Genomic DNA, 24,194 nt, shown 5'->3' with positions numbered 1-24,194 from the left:
TTGCGCACAACTGAAATCTGTTGTGCACATGTGCACATGGCGCACCTTTAGGGGGAACATTGACACTCACATGTCACAACATGTGACATGATGAGTCCCGTGGAAGCGTTACACTTTATGTTATTAACAGTAGAATACACTGCACACGCCACGGAATAGCGCGAATCTCCGACCACTGAGCGTGGACTGGAGAAACTGCTGTCTGCACCAAACGTCTGTCACTGACTTGTGACTGAAGTGAGTGAGCCACGTCGCAGATTTAAGCATGCGTTTGTGTTTACTTTTCTAGTTTGCACGTGTCGTAGTGTATGTCACTGGATTGTTGACAAAATAACTAAAGCAAATTCCATAATGTACTAAGTACATAGTGTACTAAGTTGCACCGCAGCAGTAACCTCGGATAGACTGTCTATCATCATAGTTAGATGTGTTTTTTTTAATCCAGTCTGCCTTTAGGCTATGAAAGTAAAAGTCATATACATGATAATAGTCTTGATACAATTGGTTAGCGATCCGCAGTAGGATTGGGCGCCCAGCAGCCTTCCACTCCGTTTTCTGTTCTGCTGCTGGGGAAAAAAGTTATAGGCCTACAAAGAAAGAATATCTGCACAGCTGCTGTACACTTAAAGGCAGGCATATTACTTTGCACAGTGTTTACACATCTATCCATCTATCTATCTATCTATCTATCTATCTATCTATCTATCTATCTATCTATCTATCTATCTATCTATCTATCTATCTATCTATCTATCTATCTATCTATCTATCTATCTAACCCATTATTTCCCTCTACATGGAGTAGTGTGGTGGTGTTAACCTAGTTTGCAACACTAGCCTTTTTTATATACAATGGGTTGAATGTAGAGTTGCAACACTAGCCAGTGACAGCCCATATACATCCAAACAGAAAAGTCCTATCTGATTGTATTAACGACATTAAACTCCCCAACATTGCAGCTGTACGGAAAGCTTGAATCCGTACAGCTGCAATGTTGGTGAGTTTAATCATTTAATTAGGGTGACCTGCAGATCCAAACTTCATTTGAGCCAGGGACAGAAGTATCGCTTGTGTGGGACAAATGTGATCGGACAGGGTTATCAACTTACTTAAGTTGCTATTAAATGCCTCAATCTCATATTCAACCATATAGACCTAATATTGCATATTACTGTTTGCCTACTTTAAACCCCTCTGGCGTTGGCACATGGTGCTGACATGTATCTTCCAAGTGTTTGACCTAGAAACTTGAAATACTGGATAGTTTTTCTTCAGGAGTTTTATTTAATTTATTAATCTTCCCTCGTGGGTGTGGTATGGCCATATTTCATCTATTCATCTTCAACACCCTCGTGGGTGTGGTATGGCCTACTTGGTACTGTAGCGTAGCCTATAGGAGGGGATATTTTTAATTATTATTTTAATAGGCTTGAAAACACAACTTGCAGTAAAAGAGACAATGAGAGCTTTACAACGGAAAGCCAACTTTGAGCCTGCCAGTCACAATGTGGGACAGGGTCTCAATTTGGGGGACACCTGAAAAGTCTTGGAAATGAGGGACTGTCCCGCGCAAAGGGCACATCTGGTCACCCACCTACGTTTAATATCAGAAAGGACTTTTCTTTTTGGATGTATGGGCTGTCAATGGCTGGTGTCTAGATTCGACCCATTATAAAACATTCTAGTATTGAAAATTGTGGCTTAGTGACCTGGCAGACAGTAGTATTGTAAATTGTGGCTTAGTGACCTGGCAGACAGTTGATTTTTCACTGTTGGTTTTGGTAGCTCGAAAACATAAACCAACTGTGAAACCACCAAAACAGTGAGAAGGAAATGTGACAGACCAGAGGGAAATGTGTAGAGCTGCTATTTTTGCTACCTGTTGTTCTGTTTCAAGCTCCGTCTATAAAGAGACACAACTTGGCCATGCAGTTCAAACCTGTGACCATGCACTGAGCCACTATAGAGTATAGACTTCATATATATGGACAGAACAACAGGTAAGCCCTCAATGCCCTTTTTAGTGACCAGAATCAGATCCAAACTGATGTCTCAAATTTTGTTTTAAATGTAAATTTTGGTCATGGGTGGTATGGCCGACTTGGTTCCATAGCCTAGGGGATATTTCTCATGTTATTTTAACATACATAATAATAACACAGCTTGCAGGAAAGAGGCAAGAGAGCCAACTATTAGGGGACTAACTATTAAGGCATTTCAACAGTGAGGCCTGCCAGTCACAATGTGGGACATGGTCTCAATTTGTGGGACGCCTGAAAAGTCCTGACAATGAGGGACTGTCCCATGCACATGGGGACATCTGGTCACCCTAGTAGACTGTGTAGACACCACTTTCTCCATATTTTAACTTTTATGTGTTTTTCTGTAAATGAACGCTCTATTTCATTTTACTATACAGTGTCACACACTGCTACTTTTGCTATATTCTGAATCCTGATAAGTAAGATGAATAAGACGCACAAGGTTTCCCACCAGATGATATAATATTTTGTATTTTTCCCCATCAGGTCCAAAAATGTCCGCGAAGCAGCCCAAACCCAACCTCAGCCACGGCCAGGTCTCGGAGGTGGTGGAGAGGCTCTTTGGGCTGACCCTGTCCCGGGTCCGCCCGCTGCCCAGCTACGACGACCAGAACTTCCACGTGGCGCCCGCCGAGGGCGGCGAGTATGTCCTGAAGGTCATGAACTCGGAGGACAGCAAGAACCGGGCGCTGCTCGACGTGCAGACCCACGCCATGTCCTTCCTCCACCGGAGGGGGCTCCCTGCGCAGACGGCACTGCCCACCACCACGGGGCAGCTGATGAGTCTGGAGGACATAGGTAAGGAGGAGGACCTCTGACTGTTTGGTTATTTTCCTTCTTTCTTTTGAGTGGTGCAACCACTTTCTTTTTATATATATATATATATATATATATATATATATTATCCCACAATTTTGTAACCCATTTTTCACCCCTGTGTCAATCATCTAATGTGATCCTGGGCTCTACACACCCTCCACCAACCTAGTCCCTATGGGGGACAAGGGGAGAGCAACGGACTTGAACTCATGCTTCCTTCATGCTTGAGTGTCCAAGTTGCTCCTTTACACCTGACGGGGGGGAGTTTCCCTGGTTGGACGTAGCGCGTGGAAGGAACACGTTATTCCAACCAGTTCCTTTCCCCTCCATCAGGCGCCCCGGCTGGCCAGGGGGAGGCAGTTTAGTGACCAGGATTACTGCATGTTTTTTGTGAGGGTACCTACCCTAGGGGACACGGGGAGAACAGGCAAACTCCACACAGAAAGGCCCTTTCGCCAACCCCGCCTTCGGGTATGGGCACTGAGGAGGAAACACGCCGCCAGCACCCACAGCGTCCCGAGTGGGAATCGAACCCAGGACCTTCTAGCTGTGAGGCGACAGCACTACCAACTGTGCCACCGTGCCCCCTAGGTTTGGTTGGTTTTCAGTACAGTACAGTACAGTAGAGGGACCCCCTGTGGAACCCCACACGGTAACTCTGTCATTTCGCGAGCGTTTCGGACGCGGGGCGGCTCGCCGGAAACCGGGCCGGCACCCGGCCTGGCCGCGTTGCTGTGGGTCTGTGGGTCTGGAACCTTCCGGGGACCCCCCCGGGGACCACTCACTTCACACAGGTGTGATTCTTTTAAGTTATATTTTGGGGCTTTTGTGCCTTTTTAACCCATTCTGACCGGGCACCCATTTTGGTGTCAGCATCATGTTATGCTTTAGCTATTGAAAAATAGCAGATCTACAAGCTCATATCGCGCCACCGAGTGGCGCGATACGAGCTTGTAGGTCTGCTATTTTTTGAAAAATCGAAGAACGACTGACATTTTTAGAATCTGATCTCAGGTCAGAATGGGTTCATCAGACCAGTGTGTGTCCGGCGGAAACCTCGTATGAATCTGATCTCAGGTCAGAATGGGTTAATAATAGTGAATTAGATGGACAAGTACTGGGGACTGACACGCAGCAAAGGCATCGTCACCGAAAACTATGAGTATGAATAGGCCTGTAGGGGTTCCGCTGTTCTCCTCCTTTCTACATAAAGGACCCACAAAGTGCTTCTTCTTTTCTTTTTCCTCATACGTTGATCGTTACACTGATTCAAATTAAAAAGTAGCAAGCCGTTTTGCCGATTTGCGGATCTTCTACTTTTGATTATTTTGTGTCACACTGTATAGTATGATCAAGTAGGGCATGTATTTTCAGACGGGGGAAAAAAAACAAATACAAAAAAAACACAAAAAGCTAGAATATGTTTCGGCAACGACGCGAAAACTTAATTTGATGAGCACACGGGAGGCTGTGATTAATTACCCCACACCAATCGCAACACATGTTTTCAGCCAGAGCTGTGGATATGAAACAAGATGATAAATATCTGACCCCATGTTGCAGAAATTGGTGCTGTCTCCAAATGGAATACATGAAATGTACCGGTACTGTATGTACAGTATCACAGCTATTCAGACACTATACTTACATACCGGTACACTGTATCGCCTTGTTTTTTTATTGGCTTTTACTGAACGTACAAGCATTTCCCACAATGACTGCTATGTTATGTCATTTATTGGATGTCTATTCAACGTTGACAAAACGAACACTGTGTGAAAAGAGTTCACGGGCAATTATGGGTACTGTATTTTGCCCGTAAACCTCAAGTTTAGCAGGCATATATACAGTTAATATACGGTAATATACAGGTGTTAGGGTACAGAGAGGGTCAGAGAGTTAAAATTCCTGGGGGTACACAATCACTTGGGCAGTGCACACAGAGCGGGTGGTGAAAAAAGGCACAACAACACCTCTTTTTTTTCCCCATCCGAAAAGCGGAGAAAGCTGGCATGGGTCCCAAAAGTTTGAAGTTAACTTGAAGATGAATAAATTAAATAAAACTCCTGGAGAAAAACAATCCAGTATTTCAAGTTTCTAGGTCAAACACTTGGAAGATGCATGTCAACACCATGTGTCAGTTGAAGTTTCACCCATTTAGGCCTAAGGCTGATTAACAGTTTGACTGCGGAAAACGATTTATCAGACTTTTAATCAACCCCCCTTCACTGCCGAGATTGTTGTATTACCTTTAGAGCATACGCTGAATTATTTGGGCTTTTAATCCACGAAAATCGAGCGAAAAAAGCTTCCCTCGTTTGTTATGAACGGCTGGACCACCCGCCATCTTGGTACACCCGGAAGACGCAGCACAGGACCCTCCTCCATGAGGCGTTGAACCCCATTCGTTTACATTGGCCTCAATTTCCCAGAAGCCCTAGCAGCCCACAGCATGTGACGATTTCCGTTTCCTCATCAAAACAGATGCATCTACACTCTTTCTCTGCGGCGAAGACGGATTTTCTTTTTAATTATTACATTGCGGCGGATTAAACACATAAAACAAAAGTCGCGTATCTCCGATATGGCAGCGATATTAACCTGGAGTAATCCATTCAAAGCACGGAAACTGTTAAAAAAAACGCCTTCTAAAGCCTGACCTAAGTTTTCTGAAAAACTTCAAATATTTATATAGCAGCATAATTCTTTTGTATTTTTTTTAATACTGTACATACTGTACATAACCCAAAAATGGGTTCCCGGCCTGAGGGGGTAAAACACCAAAAGGGGTTCCCGCCCAGAATGGGTAACGAGGAAGTCATTTTGTGCAGCTGTGTCTGTTCTCATTGTGTGCAATTTTTTGTCAAATTGTACGTCTGGGGTTTTGCAGCTGCTACCGCGGTTATCCAAAAAACCGCAAGAGGCTTCACTATCTCTCTCTCTCTCTCTCTCTCTCTCTCTCTCTCTCTCTCTCTCTCTCTCTCTCTCTCTCTCTCTCTCGAGGCGTACATTGTTAAACAAACCTAATCCACGATACCAAACAGTGTGCTTATGGTACAGCTCCACGGGATTAGCTGTTGAGCTGCGTGCTTATGCTTGTGTGGTTCCCTAACTTCCCTCTCATTCCAGCCAGCAATGATTAAAAAAATGTCAATTTGATTTGAGATAATAGTATGGGCACTTCAGGTTGAGAGACTATACCCGAATAAAATACTGCAGCACGCGACCGGTCTGCACGTATTTGTTATTTTGCAGGGGTGACTCTGACTCTGACTGGTGTTTATTTTGTCGACTAAAAACGTACTGCAAAAATAACAAATGGGTGCAGGCCAGTCGATTGTTCCAGTATTTTATCTCTCCTGAAGTGCCCATGGATTACTCCTCTCTGATTCAAGTTGTCCCTGTTGAGTACCTTCAGCTGGCAGCAGTCAAGATTGCAGGACTTTTCTCTAGAGCCAGGACCCCATTTTTGGGGTCATTTGTACCGAAGGGGGGGATTAATTCTCATAGTGATTTTTGGGAAGGTATACACCCCTAGTGCTAGAAAAAATGTGATAGCATTGCACTGGTGGTAGCTTTCTGTGTGTTATCACTCCATTTATAACCCCATGCTAAAAGACAGTTTTCAAAATCCGAATGAAGCATTCTACTTCAAATTCATGTTTCTATCTGGTTATTGACCCCCTTTCTTTAAAAAATGGTGAGGATATAGCCCATACTATATATTTTACAAAAAAGTTGTTAAAAATAGCATCTTCAGCAATAATATCTATGACAGGCAGTGACAGAATAGTGATAGAACTAGGCTATAGTGTAAGTAATGCATCTGCAGTATGTTTACCGTACTAAAATGTCACTGTGACATTTATGTCACAGTTTAGTATGTACACATTTGTATGTTTTCATTGTTGTTTTCGTTGACTAAAACCAAGACTAAAAATGTTCGTCTGTTTTCACTGACGAAAACTAAATGAAAACTAAGCTATGATGACTAAAACTAAGACTAAATATGTTGACAATTTCATCAACAGATAGAAACTAGAGGAAGGGACTAGTGGACAAGAGATCCAGTATAAGTAAAAGACAAGTCATTTTACACTTAGTTGCATGCTGAAAATAGCCGATCTACAAGCTCAACGCGATGCATTGTGAGCTTGTAGATCGGCTATTTTCAACAAGTGTAAAATCAGCCATTATGACGGCATCAAGGCCCGCCAAAACACATTTTAGTCGACTAAATCACCTGTAGATTTAGTCGACTAAAATCTTATGACATTTAGTCGACTAAAACTAGACTAACACTAATACATTCCAGTTGACTAAAATGTGACTAAAACTAAGTGAAAACTATTCAAGAGACTATGACTAAAACTAAAATAAAAAATGTCTTGCCAAAAACAACACTGCTCTGTATCAATAGGATTGACCTTCACACACCTTGTATTGTGTGTGTGTGTGTGTGTGTGTGTGTGTGTGTGTGTGTGTGTGTGTGTGTTTACTATTATATAACTGGATATACAGCTATAATGTGTGTGTGTGTGTGTGTGTGTACGTGACAATGAACAGGTTGGACCTTGATCCTTATAAACCGCTCTAAGACTCACAATCAGACACTAGTTGTTTGCACATGTGTGCCATTATATTGTCCAGTGTCCTTTACTCTGGACCACTCCAAAAGAACTGGACACATATCAGTTTGAGATCTCTCTCGCTGATTGGGTTGACTTAATGGTGGACTGTGTGGCATTATATATTATGTTCGTGTGAAGGATTTGGTAATAAAATAAATTAGGGATGCACCGAAAGGGAAATTCTTGGCCGAAACCGAATACCGAATATAGGAAACAGTTGGCCGAATACCGAATATGATTAATATTATACACCTTTTTTCCTACCATTGCTGTCATGGCCGTACCTTAAAGCTACCTGATTTATGGCAAAACAAATGGTTATGGCAAAACTTAACTTAAATAATAATCACTATTATGGGTCCATAAAACATTTATTCAGCCCTTTTGAATGCCTTTAATTGCATACACTATTCGGTGATATATTTTCTGCCTATTCAGGCCGAAACCGAAAAGGCCAAAAATTAGCCATTTTCTGCCGAACATTTTCTGCGGCAGAATATTCGGTGGATTACTAGTTAAAATAGTATGTTTACTTTTATACAGAGTAAGTAAAGAATAAATAATCTCTCAGTCACCTGGTAATGACTGTGACAGTCCTGTAGCTGAAAGGTCAGAAGTGCAGTCCTTGCAACCACAATGTTTCCAGCCAGACAGGTCTAGTCCAGAATGCCACTTAATCACTATATACTTTGTTGTACAACAAATAGCAAAAATAGTTGACCTACAAGCTTGTAGATGTTTGGTAAATTTGAAAGATTTAGAAAGCTTTTGCCTATAATGCCATGTTGAAAGGGGTTATTACTTAACATACATACACCCGCACAGTATTGGTATTGGTAAGTGTAACTGAATATCGCTGTTTTAGTATCCCCACTTAACCCATTAAGACTTGAGTTTGATTCTACAAATGTTATGTTATGGTTATGGAAAAACTTAACTTATTCAGCTCTTTTGAATGCATTAATTGCATACACTATTCTGTGATATATTTTCTGCCAATTTTGGCCGAAACCGAATAGGCCGAAAATGCATTCTTTGCCATTTTCTGACGAATATTTTATGCGGCCGAATATTCGGTGCATCACTAAATTATTTTCAAAGGGACCATTTTTACCACATGAACCCTAGTGCCTGTATTCAAAATCAATGTCAAAATTTCTGCGTAATAACTAATCCAACCGACGGATTGCTAGGACGTGTACACATCCTAGTGCATTTCCGTTGATATATTATAATATTCAGATTTTCTTCTTTTTTTGGGGGGTTGGCCTCTCCTTCTCAACATGTGCGTTGGTGTTCACTTCCCTGTTCACGGCTCAGAAATAATGCCTCATATCTCCTAATCTAGGGAGCTCTCCGTGGTTTTGACCAGATGGATATATTAAGCTCTTCATTTCTGACTTCAACATGCCTCTCGTTCAAAATACTCCCCCAGAGTTAGTGTCGAAGTAGCCTCGGAAACCCAGACGTTTTTATTTCCAGGGAGGAAAAAAAAAGTCTGGGTCCGAGTCCACTTCAATTCGGCATAGAGTAGCGCAAACGTCGATCACTCTCTGCTGATTTCGGATTGTCTGAATCTTTGTTAAATTGACGCACACACGCACACATGTAGGCTACACACACACACACTCCTCTCTCACTCTCTGTCGCTCTAATTAATCAGTCTCATGTCGCGCAGCTGCGGTGTCTAGATTCTCCCGGCGGATCCGGCCGGGAGCTGCCTATGCCATAGAAAGCATAGGTGGATCCCAGGCTAGTGTCGAAGTGTCCTTGAGCAAGACACTGAACCCCTAATTGCTCCTGATGTGCTGGTTGGTGCCTTGCATGGTTTCCGCCGCCATCGGTGTCTGAATGTGTGTGTGAATGGGTGAATGCAATGTACAATCTATGTAAAGCGCCTATCTATGTTATTTTGAAAGAAATCCCAGCGCTGACCTGAGGCAAAGAAGTTTGGGGACCACTGCAATCCTCATAAAATGCATTTCAGCAGCAGCACCAGCAACAATGTTCATGGGCTGTGGGAGGCACTTGTACATTAATCTGAGTTCCCAGAAGTTTTACTTTTCACCACTAGGGGGGCGAGAAAGACTTCTGGGCCTAAACGACTGTATCCCTGTGAGGGAAGTGCGTCACGCTCAGAATTTGAGCGGACACTCCCCTTTCCGGTCTGAAGCGCTGTGCATTCCATGAAAATAGTCCGAAGGGAATCCAAACCACAGTACTACAATGGCGACAGCAAGTGAAGATTTGATTGTCAAGTGACCATTACTATTACCATATCAGAATTCTAACTGTATATTAATTATTGCTGAATGCTGACATGGCTTCCTTGTGTTTCATTAAATCATATTATATTAAGCTAATATAAACATCATAGGCTTCTTATTATTTCAAAGTCATATAGGCTCACCTTTTGGAAAATCTGGGTGTTACTCTGGGAGCCAGGATTTTTTATTTTGGGTGAGGTGGAAGGGCTATACTCTTTTAGCCTTTCTAGGTGTCTTGGATGGGGTTAGGGTGCCACGGCATCTTTTGGGTTGCTGGACTGCTGACTCAGCCCCCCCCTCTCTCATTGCTGACAGCAGCAGCCTTCCACTTCTGGATGCTGTCATACGCCTTCTGAAGTCGTGGTATCTGACGGTAGCATGCCTGGCAGATTAGATGGGACTTGGAAGGAGTTTCTGTAATGTGAACTCCTATCTCTTGGAGTTGAGCCACTAACGTCTCTTCTCCGGTTACCGTTTTGAATGGTGCATGAACATGCTGCAATACACCGTGTTGTCTGACATTCATTTTACACAACCGGCAAATTAATTCCGTCATGATGGAGATGTGTGTGAAGATACGTGTGGTTCATACGTGCAGTCACACTGACGGGTAAATGAATGACGCATGCCTGCATGAAGCGTGAACTACATTGGAGACTCAAATACACCACCATGACACTGACAACATTGAATTACATACACGTTTCATTTTTGAGGAAGTAATTTATTAAACACTTTAGTTCCCATGGTCGTTGAATTGTAGTAGGCCACCACCGCTCAAGGAGCAATTGTTTCCCTTCGGTCTTATTTAGATGTAGTGCCCACTCCATGTGGAACCCGCCCCTGTCTTTTGATTCGCATTTCATTTGAAACACAACGCACTGGGCCATGCGCCTGCTGCACGGGATCTGAGGCCAAATCTCCTAGACTACCTGTACATCTGCTATTTTATTTGTTCTAATTGAAAAATATTGAAACTTGGCACGGCCGACGACATTAAAGGTATATTCAGTGATTTCACTTAATTCAAATATCACTTATTTTTTTGTTTTGTTGTGATAATCCTCTCTACTATAGAGTGTGCTGACCATATAAGGAGTTCCTCCCTGTCCCCAGTTAACCCCTGGGGGGTCAAAAAACCTTGGGTTTCGTTTTTGGCTCTCTATCCTGATTGGATGAAAGGCTTAGGTCCCAGCCAAAAACGAAACCTAAGGTTTTTTGAGTGAAATCACTGAATATACCTTTAATTTGGGGGTATATGTGACACTGAAACATTTGGGAACCACTACTTTAACCCATTTTGGGGCGGGAACCCCTGTTGGTGTTTTAAAGCATGATGTTGTACTTTAGCTATTGAAAAATAGCAGATCTACAAGTCTTTGGGGGGGGGGGGGGGGTCCCTGAAACAACATATTTTCAGATGGGGGTCGGCAGCCAATTACAGATGGATTTGGGGGTCCTTGACATGAAAATGTTTGAGAGCGACTGACACAGAAACATAGGTATTTCAGAAAACTGTCAGGATTTAGAAGGCACATTTGTAGAATCGCCCTCAGGTCTGAATGGGTTAAAACGTCATTTGTCCCTCTCTCCTGACAGATTGTGGTTTCGGCCCTCAGAAGTATCTCGTGCGCCTGCTGACTTATTTGCCCGGCGACACCATTTCCAAGGTTCCGGTCTCGCCACAGTTACTCTATGAAGTCGGGAAGGTGGCCGCCAGGATGGACACCATCCTCCTAGAGGTAAAGTAATGGCTCTTCTGACTGAAAGCTTTTGTGCATTTTCACTTTTATCTTGGTACGTTAATGTTTTACACAGCATGGGTCTTCAACAGGGGTTCTGGGATCTGTGGGGGGGTCTGTATCCCTATAATGCAGTGGGGGGTCCCTAGTTTCATCTCTCTCTCTCTCTCTCTCTCTCTCTCTCTCTCTCTCTCTCAGCTAAGGCACTGGTGGAATGTAGTGGAAATCTTTGAATGTATAGTCTTTCAGAGTGAACGTTTTTAACTCAAATCTTTGCTTCTGGGGGGGTCCCTGGAACAACGTATTTTCAGATGGGGTTCGGCAGCCAATTTCATATCATCTTGGGGGTTTCTTGACATGAAAATGTTTGAGAACGACTGACATATAGAAACATAGGGTTTTTTCGGAAAACTGTCAGGATTTAGAAGACATTTTGTAGAATCGTCCTCATCCTAAATGGTTTAAGGACTTTTATCAAATTGGCCAAAAATGATCAAAGACGTAAGAAAGAGGCAAGCACTGTGATAGCATTGTGAAAACATCTAATCTACTAAGTACAATGCTATTGAATGTGTCTTTTTGTCCAGGTACCCCTAGGGGTACTTGGGGGAGTTCCAGGGGGTCCCTAGCTAAATTAGAGGTAGTTAGGAACCAAATGGACCCTTACGTGTCTGTAACTCTGAGAGTGCACAAGGACCATAACGGGTCCATTTGGTTTAATTTGTATTGATTGATTGATTGATTGAAGCATTTATACAATATGCAGAAATACATTTCAAGCACAACTCAATACAAAAACTGTGGACGACACCATAAAGCATTACACTGTACACTCTCAGAGTTAAATTAACAGTGATTTCACAATATAAATTGTGATCCCAGAAATAGAAATCCCATTCAATGGGGCGTCCGAGGCCTATAATGAATGTCAAATTGGGGGTCCTTGAAATGAAAATGGCTGAGAATCACTGCTAGAGCTGTAAAAAAAAAAGTTTATCTTATGGGGGTCTCTGACACATCTTTTCAAATGGGAGTCTGTGGGTGTCGATTTGGGGGTCTTTGACATGGAAAAGTTTGAGAACCACTGTTGTGTGGAACCTTCACATGGGCTCACGAATCACCAGAGCTTAACCCATTCTGGGCCCCTAACCCCTAACCCCTTTTGGTGTTTTAAGCATTATGCCATACTTTAGCTATTGAAAAATAGCAGAACTGCCGCGCTACGAGCTTGTAGGTCTGCTATTTTTGAAAAAGCGTGAAAAAATGTGGCAACAATCTTTGAATATATATATATTCTTTCAGAGTAAACTTTTTAAATCTTTGCTCCTGAGAACATATTTTCAGATGGGGGGGTCAATTACATATAATTTTTGGGGTTCCTGATACAGAAACATAGGTATTTCAGAAAACTGTCAGGATTTAGAAGACTTATTATTTTATTATTCTCGATGTCAGGCCTAAATGGGTTAACTCATTCTGGACGGGAACCCGTTTTGGTGTTTTAACTAAGCATTATGTTATACTTTAGCTATTGGAAAAATAGCAGATCTACAAGCTCATAGCGTACGAGCTTGTAGGTCTTCTATTTTTGAAAAGTCGTGAAAATGTGGCACAGATATTTGAATATAATATTCTTTCAGATGACTTTTTATTTATTTTTAGACGTCAGGCCTAATAAATGTCCTAATGATTTGACTTGAACCAGATGGAGCATCCCCATCTGGCCGTGCTGCAGAGAGACAAGTTCATCTGGAGCCTGTCGAGCATTCCTCTCCTGGAGCCCTACCTCTGTCACATGGACACGGATCCCATCCACGCCGTGGTGAAGGCCGTCATGGAGCAATACAACACCTGTGTGCTCCCCAAACGCTCCTCTTTCCGCCAGTGTGAGTATTAATAATTCACATTTTGAGCCCAAGGCGTCCACAGACGTCCTGGGAATTACCGCTATGCAGTGCCCAGGACGTCTGTGGACGTCTAGGAAAAGAAATAACAACAAATAAAACTTATTTTTTTAAGGGGTGAAAGCTGTCTGTTCTAATTCAGTATTTAAGTCCGACGTCATTGTGTAGTGCTACGTTACGTCCGGGTCCAAGTGGCACCAGCTCCCGTCCGCATCCCATTGTAAATAGAATATCTAAACGCGTGAATCTTTTTACATTTACGTTATTTTTCAGAAAGGAAGCCATTGGGGGTTAAAATGGGTCTTAATGCTTCCAACTCGAGTAGAATTATTAATGTTTTGTACAAGTGTCCATGACAACTAAAATATATGATGTGGAGACAATAAAGACTACCGGTATTATTATCATTATTATTGAAGGTGCCATTTGCTCAGTAAATATTTCGGGGGCATATTTAGAATGTGTGCAGGCTTGAGTATGTTGAATCTAGTTTGCGGGTAGTCCCAATACTTGATTCTGATTGGCTGGTTACCGTCACGTGACCGGTGTAAATTCCACCGATAACCCACTCCTTCAATCACTTTATATAATTTGCAGGTGATTCCACATCTCTGTAGCTGTACTGGGGAAGGGGAGCGCTTGATTGCTTTACAAACACATGCCGTGCGGGAGTGTAAGCACCGCCCGGCTCATACGACTGTGAATGTGTGGCTCCAGGCAGCCCCGTAAAGACATCAAGCGCTATTCTCCCGTCACATAGGCTACTTGCCAAGCAAAACAAGGAAGTGATGTGGCTCACTCTAGTGGAGCAATGCGTAGCTACTTTTGTGAATTTAATAGTTTTATTAGGTTAATATTGCTATATGTTTGTAACCGTTGTAGAAGACCCTCCGCTCCGCGTCAGGTCTGCCTACGCCCCCCAGCCATTGTAAAATACGCTGGGGCCTCGAGTGGCTTATTGCTTAAATGTATTACACTTTCCTGAGCACCTGCTTGCCATAGATATGACTCAGACAGCTGAATTCTTCCTCCCACAGTCTTGCTGGCCCCCGCTAACAACCCCGTTAAGTGCATATTTCTGTCTAACGTCATGATTTCCGTACCAACAAATGGCAGCAAAGGAAATATCATACCTTGTAGAACAAAATCACTGATGACATATCCACGGGAAATGTGTCTAGCTTCCTTAACCCATTTAGACCTGACCTCGAAATTAAAAAAAAATCTTCAGAGAAGGACAGAGCGTTGTTGTAGCACTCGGCTATACTCAGCTATATTTCATAGTCATGTGTGCATGTACACGTTCCCGGACAGTATACTGGGTAGCCCAACGTGAGTCAATATAGACACACAAGCCACCACCAATATATGTCCGTGACCTATTAGTGTCTCTGTCAGCCCGTATTATTGTGTAACCCGGCAGATTTGGGCCTGACATCTTCCTCCTTCAACCGACTCTCTGTGAAACAGATGAGGTCGCTCTGTCTGAATTCGTTGTCGTATTTAACTTTAGCGACCGGTTCATTCATTGTGTTGCTCAGAGAGCGGACAGCAGGATGTCTGCTGCCGCGTCTCCTTAATCTGGCTCTCACTCCACCCCTCGTTTCTTATCTTTATTCCATTTCCGCGTCCCCCGGTATTTTTAAGTTGTGGATACTTGTGTCCAGTGAATCCAAAACTGCGTCTCCTGGTTTTGTCTGGGTGCCTGAGCGATAACAGCTGATTATAGTATAGGCGAGGACGCCGACTTTTCCGTGTAAACTCCATACTCCATACTGTCTGTCTCCATAACAGCAGACGAGACAGACAGACGAGACACTGGGTCAGCAGCAGAACCTCGTTTATGTAAATGTATGCACTTTAAAAATGTCTGAGTGAAGCAGACCTCTTTTTCCAGAAGAGCGGAAAGAATGGACGTGGACGTTCGAGTAATCACATCATTACTTTAATCAACGCTATAGCGTCCCTAATATCCTGGCCACGTCATCATAGGTAGACATTGTGCAGAAAGCATGCATCTCTCTTTTTATTTAATTTTTTTTTCTTAACCCATTTCAGGCGGGAACCCCTTTTGGTGTTTTAAGCATTATGTTACAATTTACAATTTTTACAATTTAGGCATTTAGCAGACGCTCTTAATCCAGAGCGACTTACATTAAGCAAGAACAAAAAGCATGGGAATACATCACATAAAAGCATTTATCATGAAACATGCGTAAGCTAAGAAAGTAACAGTGGAATATCATACTATAATTGACCGAATGTCTGTGTGTGTGTGTGTGTGTGAGTGTGTGTCCGACCGCATTTTATCTCCTCATTATCTCCTCATTGCCTGCACCAATCGCTCCCACTTTTCACACAGGCATTGACCTTTTTCGATTTGACACATTAATGATTATTAATTAATTTATTAGTGAATTAAAAACGCACCCGGGTGCAGTACCCCCCGCAGCCACAGGGCGGCAAAACTCCAAGTGAATTGCATTTTGGGACCGTCACTGATTAATACTGGGACACAGTTTTCTGCGTAACTTCAGTTGTTTCACTTGATAGGCCCTATAACTTTTAACCAAACGTGGGTGAAACAGCGTGCAGCCGCGCACGTAAAGACTCCACGTGCGCACGCACATGGAGTGGACGGATTGATTGATATACCACAACAACCCTTGCTTAGCACCTCGCTAAAAGCGTGTGCGCAGGCTACTCTGAGGTGGCCACCCACTGTCGTTATAATAGGAACCTTCTGCCCTTGCCTGGCTGGATTTGTGTGTGTGTGTGTGTGTGTGTGTGTGTGTGTGTGTGTGTGTGTGTGTGTGTGTGTGTGTGTGTGTGTGTGTGTGTGTGCGTGCGTGTGTGTGCAGACTACTTTTGCTGTGAGCGTGTGTGTGTGTGTAAACTACTTAAGCTGTGTGTGCGCACGTGCGTATGTGTGCGCGTGCGTCATCGCGTGGCCGTTTTCAGTTCGCTATAAACACAACACGAGATACAACTGTCTTGAACATAAGCCACACACACACACAGCGTGAAGTGGCTACAGCGCACGCTCCGGTGAAAACAGCTAATCTACAAGCTCACAACATCACAGGTTGCAAAAGCCATGAGTTCTCGCAAGCCAAAGCTCACAATTGAGACCGTTTTGGACGCAAATCCACCTGCAAATTGGATCTCTGCCACTGTCCATAACTCCATATATAGGTGCATGTCAAACTGGGGGTCCTTGATACTTTTCAAATGGGGCTCTGTTGTCTAATAAGTGTAAATGTTGCGGTCCTTGCTCTTGCCATGAAAACGTTTCCCTACCATGCATTTGTAAGAATACTTTCATGTTATACTGCTGTTTTTATTCATAAAAACACACACACATACACACACACACACACACAAATATATTATACAAGTTGAAATATATCAGAACGGGTAAGGACTAGTCTATATAATTAAACTATACATACACTATACATATAAACTACATATATACTACTATGCTATACATATGTACTATGGCGTGCTATGACTATATACAATGCAATTATAGTGCTGTCTACATAACATGCTATAAGTCTGTGTCAAATGCATAAATGTTATACTTTAGCTATTGGAAAATAGCATATCTACAAGCTCGTAGCGTAGCACCGAGTGCAGCGCTACGAGCTTGTAGGTCTGCTATTTTCGAAAAATCGTGAAAATGCGGCACAAATCTTTGAATATATATTCTTTCAGAGCAAACGTTTTTAACTCAAATCTTTGCTTCTGAGGGGTTCCTGGAACACCATAGTTTCAGATGGGGGTCGGTAGCCAGTTACATATAATTTCCGGGGTCCGTGACATGAAATATTGAGCACCACTGATACAGAAACATATTTCAGATAACCGTCATGATTTAGAAGACATTTTTTAAACGTCGACGTCAGGCCTAAATGGTTCAAAGTTAGGCCCTACGGATAGGCCAAGCATCCTCCACGAAAGTGGTTGGCAAACCTTTTAATTTCAAGGATTGATTGATTGAAGTTTTTATTAACAGTTTGCAGAATGGGTACATTTCACATGAGAGCACAGCTCGATGCAAAGACTGTTACTGTGGACGACACACTGATAAAGCATTACACTTTGTTTACAACAGGGCCCACCTTTTTCAATTAAAATATACATTTCAAATATACGGTACACAAAAAAACAGGAAATCATGTAAGGAGTTATATAAAAAGGGAAAATAAACAAAACAGTTAGGGGGAAAGGGGGTGGGGGGTGATTCCGATTTTAAGGGGGGCCAGTTTCGAATTGCAGCCGTCCGTAGGTGCCCTTTTGAGAGCGGTTTTGAAGGAGTCAAGGAATTTGCATGTCTTAATGGCTGTTGGTAGGGCGTTCCACATTTTGGTGGCATAGGGGCGAATCAGGGTTGCACATGGTTTGTGGTGAGGTGGGGGTGTGAGATTATTAATAATTTGAAACTTCCGGCATGCATCCGATTATATATATTATTTTCGGGGTATCATTGGGGGTCCTTGACATGAAAAGCTTTTAGAAAAATCGTGAAAATGTGGAGTAAATCTTTGAATATACAGTATGTTCTTTCAGAGAGAACGTTTTTAACTCAAATCTTTGCTTCTAGAAGGTCCCTGGAACAACATATTTTGAGATGGGGGTCGGTGGCCAATTACATATATATTCAGGGGTCCTTGACATGAAAATGTTTGAGAACCACTGACACTGACCACTGGGTTTTTCAGAAAACTGTCAGGATTCAGAAGGCATTTGTTAGAATCGTCCTCGGGTCTAAATGGGTTAAAGGGGAATTTCTCCCTAAACTTTTTTTTTTTACAAAAGTAAGTTGATAATTATGTATATTGACCAAAAACATTATAATAGCTGGAGCTGCTCCTGGAGGGGTCTAACGTCAGCTCACGTAGACCAGGAAGAGTGCAGTGTCAACAATGCATGGAGTGTTGCTGTCACATCATCTAGAACAGATGTGAAAAGAAAACAAAAAACAATTGTGCGATTGAATAGGAGTTCTAGTGTTAGACCCCTCCAGCAGCAGCTCCCCTATATCTTTATTATTATAATTATTTTGTCAATATACATAATTATCAACTTTTGTAAAAAAAATCCCCTTTAAAGGACAACTTTCGTTTTTTTTTCAACCAAGGTTCATGTTATAGGTTGTTTTTGTGAGAAAGTAAAAGATTAGTTATTTTTTTTTCATTTGCTGCTTTCTTTCGTTTTAGGGATTTTAGCTCTTTTTGACAGGGGGGCGGGAGCATTCGAGCATGGGGCTAAATATGTTTTTTTTTCCAACATTTTATGGTGATTAATTTAAAATGTATTTACTATATAGTCCTAATAAACCCCAGGAAATTACATCTGGCCACAGAAGATCACAGGATCTACTGAATGTGAAGCCTTACTGGGGAAGGCTTATACTGTGTGTATAGGCTCAATATGTCAGTTTGTCACATTCAATAGATCCCGTGATCTTTTGTGGTCAGATGTAATTTCTTGGTGTTTATTAGGACTATAGTAAATATATAGGCCCCCGCCCCCCTGTCAAAAACTGCTAAAATACCCCAAACAAAAGAAAGCAGCAAATTAAAGAAAATTAACACTCACCTTTTTAGTTTCTCTAATAACAACCTAAAACATGAACCTTGGTTGAAAAAAAACTAAAGTTGTCCTTTAAGTCATGCATTCTATTGGCACTGGCCTCGGGGGGAAACGTGACAGTATAGACACAAATCTATCTCTTTAACTTCCAGGCATCAATCACGGGGACTTCAATGACCTCAACATCCTGGTGCAACCCAGCGGCGGTGGCGACGACACCGGCGGCGGCGGCTACGCCATCTCCGGCATCCTGGACTTCGGAGACATGAGCCGCGGCTACTTCGTCTACGAGCTGGCCATCACCGTCATGTACATGATGATCGAGAGCCCCCTGCCCGTGGCGGTGGGCGGACCCGTGCTGGCGGGCTGGGAGAGCATCCTGCCCCTCAACGCGGCCGAGAGGGACTCCCTCTACACCCTGGTGCTGTCGCGCTTCGTCCAGTCTCTGGTCATGGCGCGCTACGCCGTGTCCCTGCAGCCGCAGAACGAGGAGTACCTGATGACCACGGCCAAGACGGGCATCCGCATCCTCCGCCAGCTGTGGGAGCTCGGCAAGGACGAGGTGGAGAGGCTGTGGTTCCAGAGTAGTGCCGCGCCTCTGATGCGCTGAAAGGGAGTAACGACAGCTTTTTGTTGTTGGGGCAGGTTGGATTCCAACTACGTAATAGCAGTTTGTAAAATGAGTGATGAGATAACCTGGTTTCATCACTCTGCTTACTGTGTACACACTACGGACAAGATAGTGCCAAAAGATGTTCGTACTGTATTCTTTTAAACCTGCCGACAAGGGAGGGGCTATTTGCATCCAAGTTGCTGCCAAATATAAAGCAGAAATTCTCTCCCAACTGTCTAATGACAAAGTCTATACGAAATTGAAATCTGACCCAACTAACTCATTTCAGAGTATTGTTTTATCCTACTTGGAAGAGGCTAAATTGAAACCGGAATTAGATTTTTGTTTCCAACCATGACATCAACACCCATTTGAAGAAAATTGTAAAATGGTACCGTTACATTGATGACATTTTCTGTATATACCAGGGTAATGTTTTGAAATTGCTGAATAGCTATGATCACAATAGCATAATAGAATATGCGATACGGAGCCGAAAGGCTGCAGAGATTGTGCGAGAAATTGTCAAGCTGTGGTGTGAATACAGAAATATAGTTTAAACGGTTAAATGTTTTATTTTGACTTTGGTATTTTTTTTGTGCCATTTGCCTAGTTTTTGTACATTCCCTAGTAAATGCAGTTAGGCTAAAGTATGTGCATGTTATGGTTCATTAGTTAAGCAATAATTCACAACAGATCATGCATATTGTGGGCCACTAAACAACCTGCCTTAGCTGTGATAATATCCTTCTAGGGATCGATACAGTGCATCAGGTACTGTATGTGAGGGCCTCAACAGGCTTTTATAATTATAATAGTAATAATAATATGAATAATACATACATAATACTTTTCTAGATACTCAAAGTCACTTTACAGAAACACAGTTAAAACAACTTGAGAAAAACGTTGCTAAAAGGTTTAAAAACTAGGAACACTAAGAACAACATTTATTTATTTATATACATATGTGTATTCTTCATCATGGAAACCTTTTTTTACACCCAGTGTCAATTATCTAATGTAATCCTGGGCACTACATTTCCTCTACCAACCTGGAGGGGAAGCGGACTGATCTCATGCTTCCTTCTATGCATGAGGAATTCAAAGCTGCTTCTTGTGCACCTGACAGGGGAGAGTTTCACCGGCCGGACGTAGGGCGTGGAAGGAACACGTTATTCCGACCAGTTCCTTTCCTCTACATCAGGGCCAGGGGGAGGTAGTTTAGAGACCAGGATTACTGCCTGTTTTTTGTGAGGGTACCTACCCTATAGGAGGAAAAATAGAGTCTGCAACACTGGTATGAAAAACAGGTATGAATGAATCATTCCTGAAGAAGATCCTAAGGGATCGAAACGTTGAGTCAAATAAACCAGTGGAGCTGAGTTTTTCATACCAGTGTTGCAGACTCTATTTTTCCTCTTGTACTGCCTTTTGTCTAGCACCTGGGCTAGAGTGGAGGTGCATGCTCTATTTCCTTTGTTACCTACCCTATAGGCCCGGGGACACGGGGAGAACATGCAAACTCCACACAGAACCTTTTTGCCAACCCATGGAAACGATTTTGACGATTATCACACACACGCACGCACACACACACACACACACACACACACACACACACACACACACACACACACACACAGTAAGAACAATCTGATTTCTATGTTGGGACACTTGCTATGGCCAAATGGCCCCTTTTTTAGCTTAGATTGACTGGCCTAAAAGCAGTGTTAATTCACTTTAGTACCATAAGTGAGGGGCACTTTCTTCCTTGTCTTGCCTTATCTTGTCTCCCGGAGCAGTAACCTGCCAGTGCAGGTTGTAATTCCTCGTCGTAATGTGAGCTACTCCAGGGGTGTCCTCTGCACCTCCGAGGGTTGATGTTTGCCCAAGCCCATCGTGGCAGGGGGCGGGATCTATATAGGTGCTGTCTGTGAGTGGGGTGTCGAGGTCTGGCACAGGCGCACCTGCAGCACATTGTGGTAATGAAATGAAGGACAGGTGCTGTGCATAAAGAGACCTAATGTACTGAAATGAAGGACAGGTGCTGTGTATAAAGAGACCTAGGGCGTGTTTCGGAAATAGCGCTATTAGCGCACTGTGCAATGCAAACTAATAGGCCCCTGATGTGCCCGTGTTCTCGGTTGCAGTGAGAGGCTGGGTCCAGACAGAGCCACACACAAGTCCACATTTATGTCTATTTGATATTATTGCATTTACGTTAAAGGTCACTCGGTGACCCATTACTTTACTGTTTCGGCTCCTAGAAGATTTGTCTGGTGCCTTTTGCTCTGACCGAGGAGGAATAATACGTTAAACCGAAGAAATCTGCCGTGTGTGTGTGTGTGTGTGTGTGTGTGTGTGTGTGTGTGTGTGTGTGTGTGTGTGTGTGTGTGTGTGTGTGTGTGTGTGTGTGTGTGTGTGTGTGTGTGTGTCCTTCCTGTTCCCTGGGTGGTGGTGACTAGTTGGTCACACCCATGTTGGAAACCATGATTCTGCATCTCAATTTGGTGTGTGTGTGCGTGCGCCTTTTGCCCATGGGTCCACTCAGTGTTCCATGAGGTACAGGTGTGTGTGTGTGCTTACCACACCGGGAGAGAGTTGTTGCTTTGTGTTACACACACATTTTCCTATTGGTTTCTTCAAAAAAGTTGCGTGATGAAATTAAATCAACTGGTCACAGCAGGGACATATAATTATACATGCTCACATAGCACAATTTTGCACATGAATGCAGCTGGTGGAGATTTACCTATATGTAACAGTGTGTGGCTGACATTGTTGGTAGACTGGTAGAGCAATAAACCCCTGTTTTTCAAATGTGAAAATGAAATGCACTTAGTTATACACACTTAATTGCAATGTAAATGCAATTAAGTGTGTATAACTAAGTCGATATCCTCATTACTCAAGCCTATTATTCAAATTTTGAATGTGTGTGTCTGTGCTTTTCTTGTGTTATTATTACATATAGTGCCTATTGTGTGCTGCTCACACACACGTGTGTATATATAAGGCTCAAGGTCCAACCTGTTCATTGTCACGTACATACATAAAGCACACATAGTATAATAGTAAACACACACACACACACACTCTGTGTGTGTTTCCAAACTAATTGCCTGACTGGCTTGTCTCACGTATACTGTATATGGAGTGACTATGGACCTGTGTGCTTGGAGTCGAAACGTGTTGACTTTTGAACTTTAATAAACTGCCCTGATTTTACATCCGCTCTCTCCTCCCTTTTTTTTGTGTGTGAGCGAGCGTGCGTGCGTGAATTGACCCTTATGGTTCTGTAACTCTGAGAGACACATTTGTACAGTGTAAAAATTAACAGTGATTTTACAATATAAATCGGGGTCCCAGATATCAAAGTCCCTATTAAATGGGGAGCCGTAGCCCAGAGCCTTAGATATAGACAGAGTTACGCAAACTGCGTTCACTTCATGAACCAATGGCGTCCATTGGCGGCTCTCCTACATACTGTAGACTTCTATTGAGAATGGGGACAACCAACTGGGACAAGTCCTGGACCGGAAGTAGGCAGAAATGCATTGGACTCAGGCAACAGCCCAGCTTTAATTATCTTAAATCCCTTTATTTTAGAGTGTTTTGTAGTAATAGAGACATTAAACATTAAAGATACTTTAGTTGTTACTATACAAACAGTTGTCGTGTTGCACACATGCTTAAAATAGCTCTTATTTGCGCCGCCCTCGTTGAAAACAATGTATTTCCAACTCCAGCTTGTCTCAGTTCAGGCTGCATGAACAGCACTCGAGCGCTCGGTTTCTGCCACCTCAATATCGTAACTCTTCTATTAGATGGCTCTGCTGTAGCCTAATTAATGCATATCAAACTGGGGGTCCTTGAAATTAAAATGTTTGAGACTGTCTGTGCGCGTGCATGCGTGCGTTCGCCCGCCTGCCCGCGAAACAGCCAAATATAATAGACCACTTTGACGCTTGAAATGTTCCTGCTTTCATTGTGGACAAAGTGGCCTAACTTAATTGTCACGCATCAGTGAAGCTTGCGTCAATAACGATTACTACTGTCACTCAACTTGCAAAACCTGTAGTATTGCTTTAACCTTTATAACTTTTAACCCTTGTATATGTGCTATTTTTGGATAGCCAAATACAATAATTGTATAGCCAATACAATAATGGTTCAAATGTGTTTAAAATAAAACACGACACGCACGCTTTCCTGCAGGATTGAATGGGGCATTCGAGCATGGGCTAAATATGTATTTTTTTACAAAATATTATGGCGATTTATTGTATTATAATAATCCTAATAAACCCCAATAAATTACATCTGACCACAAAAGATCACAGGATCTATTGAATGTGACAAACTGACATATTGAGCCTATACACACAGTATAAGCCTTCCCCCAGTAGGCTACCTTCACATTCAGTAGATCCTGTGATCTTCTGTGGCCATAATGTAATTTCCTGGGGTTTATTAGGACTATAGTAAATAATACAAAAATAAATCACCATGAAATAGCCCCATGCTCGAATGCCCCCGCCCCCCTGTCAAAAAGAGCTAAAATCCCTAAA

General features: G+C 42.7%; 1 protein-coding gene across 1 annotated transcript; it reads left to right on the top strand.

Moving 5' to 3' along the window:
• Positions 1 to 20,181, top strand: hykk.2 (hydroxylysine kinase, tandem duplicate 2). Its single transcript, XM_083767787.1, has 5 exons — positions 1 to 237; positions 2,530 to 2,841; positions 11,360 to 11,502; positions 13,208 to 13,388; positions 19,160 to 20,181. Exons 2-5 carry the CDS (start codon positions 2,538 to 2,540, stop codon positions 19,615 to 19,617), a joined length of 1,086 nt encoding a protein of 361 aa, XP_083623913.1. The 5' UTR covers positions 1 to 237; positions 2,530 to 2,537; the 3' UTR covers positions 19,618 to 20,181.
• The last annotated feature ends 4,013 nt before the right edge of the window (positions 20,182 to 24,194 follow it).

This window comes from Protomyctophum parallelum, assembly GCF_964188405.1.
Source record: "Protomyctophum parallelum genome assembly, chromosome: 6".
NCBI classification, from domain to species: Eukaryota; Metazoa; Chordata; class Actinopteri; order Myctophiformes; family Myctophidae; genus Protomyctophum; species Protomyctophum parallelum.
Note: the sequence above shows the minus strand (reverse complement) of the source record. Positions and strands in the feature narration are given on the sequence as shown.

Bases quoted from the DNA above. Each gene is read 5' to 3' on its own strand.
- hykk.2 (XM_083767787.1), top strand. From the start codon at position 2,538: ATGTCCGCGAAGCAGCCCAAACCCAACCTCAGCCACGGCCAGGTCTCG. The intron at 2,842-11,359 runs GTAAGGAGGAGG...CTCTCCTGACAG, and splicing joins GATGAGTCTGGAGGACATAG to ATTGTGGTTTCGGCCCTCAG. The intron at 13,389-19,159 runs GTGAGTATTAAT...TTTAACTTCCAG, and splicing joins ACGCTCCTCTTTCCGCCAGT to GCATCAATCACGGGGACTTC.